This window comes from Dendrobium catenatum, unplaced genomic scaffold, assembly GCF_001605985.2.
Source record: "Dendrobium catenatum unplaced genomic scaffold, ASM160598v2 fragScaff_scaffold_1105, whole genome shotgun sequence".
In the NCBI taxonomy this organism is placed as follows: Eukaryota; Viridiplantae; Streptophyta; class Magnoliopsida; order Asparagales; family Orchidaceae; genus Dendrobium; species Dendrobium catenatum.
In genome coordinates this window covers 1376740-1383080 of record NW_021319567.1, presented here as the reverse complement: position 1 = coordinate 1383080, position 6341 = coordinate 1376740, and the positions used below count along the sequence as shown (strand labels likewise).

The 6341-nt window shown below is 35.3% G+C and overlaps 1 protein-coding gene and 1 long non-coding RNA gene across 2 annotated transcripts; both read left to right on the top strand.

Annotated features, from left to right (window-relative positions):
• The first annotated feature begins 1377 nt into the window (after positions 1 to 1377).
• On the top strand, positions 1378 to 2341 carry LOC114580581. Its single transcript, XR_003702026.1, has 2 exons — positions 1378 to 1587; positions 1756 to 2341. It is a non-coding gene; the product is annotated as an uncharacterized LOC114580581 (long non-coding RNA).
• Positions 2342 to 4333: 1992 nt separating this feature from the next.
• LOC110099389 (dehydration-responsive element-binding protein 2E-like) lies at positions 4334 to 5095 on the top strand. Its single transcript, XM_020826512.1, has one exon. The coding sequence runs from the start codon at positions 4334 to 4336 to the stop codon at positions 5093 to 5095; it is 762 nt and encodes a 253-aa protein (XP_020682171.1).
• Positions 5096 to 6341: the final 1246 nt, after the last annotated feature.

Genomic DNA, 6341 nt, shown 5'->3' with positions numbered 1-6341 from the left:
TGAGGATTAATTATATTGGGCTTTTTGAGCCATCTCATTAGTTGATGTGAATTTTATATTATATATAGAGCAAATATTTTATTTCATATTTATGATGGGTTAAAATAAAAGAAAAATGAACTTCAACATACCATGATCTTGATTAGGGATGTCAATTTCAGGTCACGAATCGAACCCGAAACTGATCCAACATTATTCGGGTCAACCCGAACCCAACCCATTTTTGCAAATGGGTTGATTTTTCGGACCCGAACCCGACCAGCTTCGGATCCGGGTCAACCCGTCACGACCCGAATGACTTGGTGTCAACAAAAAATTGCTAGTTTTTCAGGTAAAAAAACGGGTCAATCTCGGGTTGCCGGGTCAAAATGGATTTTCAGGTCAAATTTGGGTCAAAGGGTCAACCCGAACCCGACCCAATTTTTGAAACAGGTCGAATTGTTGAACCTGAACCCGTTGATCCTAACCCGAAATTTTCGGGTCGGGTTTGAGTCGGGTTTTTGGGTCGTGTCAAATATTGACACCCCTAATCTTGATCCTTAGTGTAAACTGTGAAACCCTTTTAAGTAAAAAGATATTAAACTCTTAAACATTGAGACACCTTTTGGTGTAATGGTTGAATTTTATTAAGAAACTTCGCAATTAAGCGTGTTCATCCCGAAGAAATCCTGAGATAGGTGATTTCCTAGAAAGTTATACAAACAGGATAAAACTGTGAGGCCCTTAGGCCAAAGCATATAATGTCTAGATAGTTGAGAGTTTGAGCTGTTACAAATGGTATTAGAGCAATACATCAGCCAGAAGATGTAACAAAGTGTCATACAAGATAAAGTGCTACGTCATGAGAGTCACTTCTTGAATCCTGTATGAGACAAAGTGCTACGTGGTGGGAGTCACCACTTGAACTTGTAGGGGCCACCTCTAGAATCATATTTGTCTAGTGGATACTTTGGGATAAAAATATTGAAGAGAACATCAGTCATTTAAGTGGGGGAGATTGTGAAACTCCTTAATTAAAAAGAAGTTAAACTCTTAAACATTGATGTTTTTTGATGTAATGGTTGGAATTTCGTTAAGAAACACATCAGTTAAATGTCATCAACCCGCAAAAATCCTGAATGGGTGACCTCCTGGTAAGTCGCACCAACAGAATAAAATAGTGAAGCCCTTATACCAAAGAGGATAATATCTTGGTAGTTGAGAGTTTGTGCCGTTACATATACAATAGCTTTATTATTTACCCACAATATATTTTCGGGTAAATAAAAATCTATATATCTTTAAATTCTCATATTATACTTGAAAGATTGAAATCTCTAATACTGTTATTCCACTAATATTTTTGATGATTTGAGTTAAGATCTAATATAATGAATGCACAATCAATCATCTAAGTTGAGTATTTTTCTGCAACAATGATTTGAATGTGTGAGACCTCTATACTTTAGAGATTAAAGATATTACCACATAATGCAGTTATTGGTAGTTTTGAGCCTCTCTTATCAGAAATTACATCAATTATATCTCTCAATGGTTACATTTCTACCTGAATTTGAGATCCTTTGATCATGAATCTGTACAAGTCAGGTCAGTTTGCTTTCTTTTCTATCTATTATACTCTCTTTTCTTTGTCATGATTGTTCTACGTTAATAGTTTATAAGTTCTGACATCAAACAATAGAAATTATAGATTTTTACGCAGTAAAAAAATGTAGCTGAAACAAGGTTTCCCCAAAAATTTTCTGTATTTTTCAGAGATAGAGAGAGAAATCATGCATGGGAAAATAGTGAGAAATCGTAGGGACAGTAGTCTCGGGAATCAGGCCGACGAATGCTCCTGTAGTAATATCAAAGCATGTGAACTAGAGTGCTCGTGAAAATCTGAAATGTTTGAGAGGTGGGTTCTTAATGAATTTCCCTCTCTTCTACAGTACCCTAAAGACACTGAAATATTCTCTCTCTTAATTATTCTGTGGACACCGGGCGCCTTCTCTCTCTCTTAATTATTCTGTGTGGACACCGGACGGCCCCCGGAGACGAATGAGAGTGCGCCACGCTATTTTTTTATGTGTACCGGGTGACGTGACGCTCTCTCATTCGTCTCCTAACGATCCGATGTCCGCACAAAATAATTTCTCCTTTCTCTCTCTAGGACTTGCATGTTAATGGAATAAATCTTTTAGACGGTAAGATACAGTGAACTTCATGTGGCAAGAGACTGCCAGGTTGAAACCTCCATGTTACAGTGATGTGGTTTTCTGTAATGTCCACAGCTTGGACGTTCTGGTTACTGTACATATTTGTTATGCAGTTAAAAAAAAAAAAAGATAGTTTTTTTTTTTCTTCCGCATGAGAATATAGATATTATAAACGTAATATACAACATATATACCAACTATATGGAAAATAAATTACAATTTTAAGATAAATGATCTATGGTCCGACTCATAGATAAAAAATAAAAATTCAAGCACATGACATGGTGATTGAGCATTTTTTTTAGGGGGAGCGATATTTAGGTCAATTAAGACATTCACATACACAAACTTCGAGCCTAAGATCTCTTCGTTTGTAGTTAAAACTCCAAACCAACAAATCAATTCGAGCCCGAAATCTCTTAGTTGGTAGTCAAAACTAGGGCTGTCAAAAGCGGGTTTTGGGTCGAACCCGAATCTGACTTGACACTTTTTAGCCCAACCCGAGCCAGAACCATTTTTACAAACGGGTCGGTTTTCCGGACTCAAACCTGACCCGCTTTTTATAAGTTTTACTAAAATATTTTTATTTTTGATTTATTTAAATCTAAATCAAATTAAGGTAAGATCTATTGCAATTAATTTTAAAATAAATCAAGCTTAATTCAGTTTGGGTGACATGGTTTATTATTTTTTTGGAAATAATATTTATTTATTTCATAACAATCTTCTAAAATCCTCATGAATCAATTAAAAATGGGTTAAATCGGGTTGATTTTGGGTTTCCGGGTCAACCCGAACTGGTTTTGCAATCGGGTCAATATCCCTAACCAAATCATGTTCGGATTTGGGTCGGGTTTTTGGGCCATGTCAAATATTGACACCAATAGATCAAGATGAGTTGCGTACAAGAATTGAGCTTTTATTGAGCAAAAGAGCTCTGGCTGTTAATAGGATATACCTACGAGATATGAAGCTTAATACATGAAGAAAAAACAATAAGATTAAGCCTTAACACGAGAAAATATTAGTAGTTCTGTGAAATATAGTAATAGTAATAAGACTTAAGATATCGACATTTATGTGAATTATCTAAAATAATAGCACACAAGCATAGCAAAGAAAAGGGATCAAATTCACTATCAATAAGGCTAAAAACTATTCTGTGCGAACGCCGGACTGCGTTCGGAGATCAATCAGAACGGACCACGTTACTTTTTTGCTTGGTATCAGTGCTCGATATTGCTGTGTGCCAGGTGATGGTGTGTTCTGGTTGGTCTTCAGACCATCCGATGTTAGCACAGAATAATTTCTCCAATAAAGCGTACAAATATATAAATAAAATAGGCCTAATAAGAAACTACCTTCAATTTAAGTACATCTAATCTAATTAGAAATTAGAAATTTAAAATGTCTGATGTTAAATAAATATAAAGTTTAATGAAAATTTTCAAAAAAATGACAAATAATGATATTGAAATTTTACTAAAATATCTTGATTTGATGCAACCTAAAGAAACATCTTTTTTGAATTGCTCTCGATTTCTAAGGCTTTGTTTAGGACGACTCTTATATTGCTTTTTAAAACATTTTTTAATAAAAAAATTTATAAAAAATAATAAAAAAACTTTTCCAAACTAAACCTAAGTCGTAGATGTAGCAAAGCACCAAAAAATTCATATAAGAAAATTCTTCCTGATTTTGTTAAATGATTAAAGGTAATTAAAATAATATCTAAAAATGATTTAAAAATCAGATTCTTATGAGCTTAAAAAAATATTAAACAATAAAAAGTTGTTCCTATGTTATCTAAAAGTAAATAATAATTTATATTTACCTTAAAATCATTCATATTGCATTTAAAAAATTACATTAATTTTAAAATAAATTTAATATTTTGTAATTTTATTCTTACAATTCTTCAATTAAAATAAATTCTTAAAAAAAAAAAAATTAGACCCTTCTTCTCTCCCCTAATTTCCTCTACCACCAATAGAAAAACGTCCCATAGAGATTCCCAACGGTCACATGTTTTCAAACCCAAAAACCCAACCGTGAACTCATTTAACCTCCCTTTCTTCTCCCTTACTTATCCCCCGCGCCGCGCCCTCACTCTCCCACTCCCTCACTCTCCTTCAATGGACAACCTCATCAAGCGCCCTCCTCCCCGTCCATGGAAGAAAGGCCCGTCGCGCGGCAAAGGCGGCCCTCTCAACTCCTCCTGCGAATACCGCGGCGTTCGCCAACGCACTTGGGGGAAATGGGTCGCCGAAATCCGCGAACCCAAGAAACGCACTCGCGTTTGGCTCGGCTCCTTCTCCACCGCCGAAGAAGCCGCCCTCGCCTACGACGACGCCGCTCGCCGTCTCTACGGCCCCGAAGCTTATCTCAATCTCCCCCATCTCCGTTCTCTCCCCTGTTCTTCCTCTTCTGTTTCAACTTCCAAGCCTTTTTCCCGCCACCGCTTTCTCCGCTGGGTTCCAGTAACGGGCGGCGGCGCCGGCCGCCCGTTGCTTAATCTCAGTGCCCAGCACAGCGTTCATTCGATACATCAGAGGTTGGAGGAGATTAAGAAGAGCAGCAGTAGTAGCACTGGCTCTGTTTCTAAGGTAGTTCAGTATGAGGAGAGGCCGCAGATTGATTTGAAGGAGTTTTTAGAGCAGATGGGAGTGATTAAGCAGGATGATAAGGTGGTGGAAGGAAGAAGGGAGGAGGAGGAGGAGAAGGCGGAAGAGAGTAATGGTGGGGAGCTGATGAATTGGGATGAGTTGGAGGAGATAAGAGCGTTTGAGGAACACGCGGCGGCGGTGGTCGGAGGTGGCGGTGGCGTTCAGTTGCCTGTTTATCTCGACGTTGATGAGGAGCTTAGTGGTCTGCCAATTCCCATATGGGATCTTTGAAAATATGTAGTTTTATATGTGCTTGTTATAGTTATCATAAATGGTTTCTCTTAATTTAGAAAATCTGTGTTCGGGTCAGAATAAAATAATAATAATAATAATATTTGATCATAAATATAAAGATATTATAATTTGTACTAAATATTATTTATTTTTTATTATTTTATTATAATTATGTTATAAATTTTCTTGAGAGAATATTTTTCTTAATCCCAAAATTTTTATTTACCTATGACATTTTTCTCAATTCCTTTCAAGTGTGAGTATATATAACCTTAAATAATGAGGTGTCAAGAAATTTATTTATTTATTATTGCTAAAACTTAATTACTAGGAAAAAAGCTAGCTCAATGAAATAAATAATAACCACTATATAATGGAATTTTAAAGATTAAGAAATTTTCATAAAAAATACTGTTCAATTTGTATTTCAATTATGTTGAGTGCTAGTACATCGCGGTAACGATCGAACGGTGGCCCGATAGTGATCCTTCGGGGTAGATTTTTGAAAATGCATGCCTCATAAACATGGAGAAAATCTGAAACATTCTATCAAATTGCTCATATTGATTTCCTTGATCATAAAATATTCGTTCAACATTTACATGTCTTAATATTACCGAAATTAAATAATCTTAGTTGGATTCATCTCATCGAGATGCTCAATTTGATTATAAGCATGTAAAATTTAGATATCATTTTATCTCCCTAATTAATATTTCAAAATTTTCAATTATATTTCAAACTCTTGATATGGTCTTATTCGGACTCTGATAAGAGCATTTTTTCTATCATTGGGCTCTACTCATCGAGTCGATTAGTCCAACTATAAGTTTAGTGATGTCGGAGTTCAGATGGTCATGAATTGAATTTTGAAACTTTTCACTTCAAATACATATCAAAACAATTTTTGATGACGTATCAAATCATATTTTAAATTTACATTATGAAAAACTAATCTGGATTAATATCATTATCATAGATTAGTTGAACATACTCTGTTAAAATAAATCCCATTAGATGAGTCAGTTAATATTGACTGAGTTATTTAATGAAATCCTAAACTTAAGGAAGCACTGTGTAAGGGACATTTTATTTAAATGATGATATAATCATTCATATTTTTATCTGTACGGTTTTCTCATCATAATCTTCATCCATATAAATCTATTAATTTCAGTTGGAATTTTTCTAATATTTAGCAATTTTCCACGTCCCCCCCCCCCCCCCCCACCTTGATATATTT

Bases quoted from the DNA above. Each gene is read 5' to 3' on its own strand.
- LOC110099389 (XM_020826512.1), top strand. From the start codon at position 4,334: ATGGACAACCTCATCAAGCGCCCTCCTCCCCGTCCATGGAAGAAAGGC.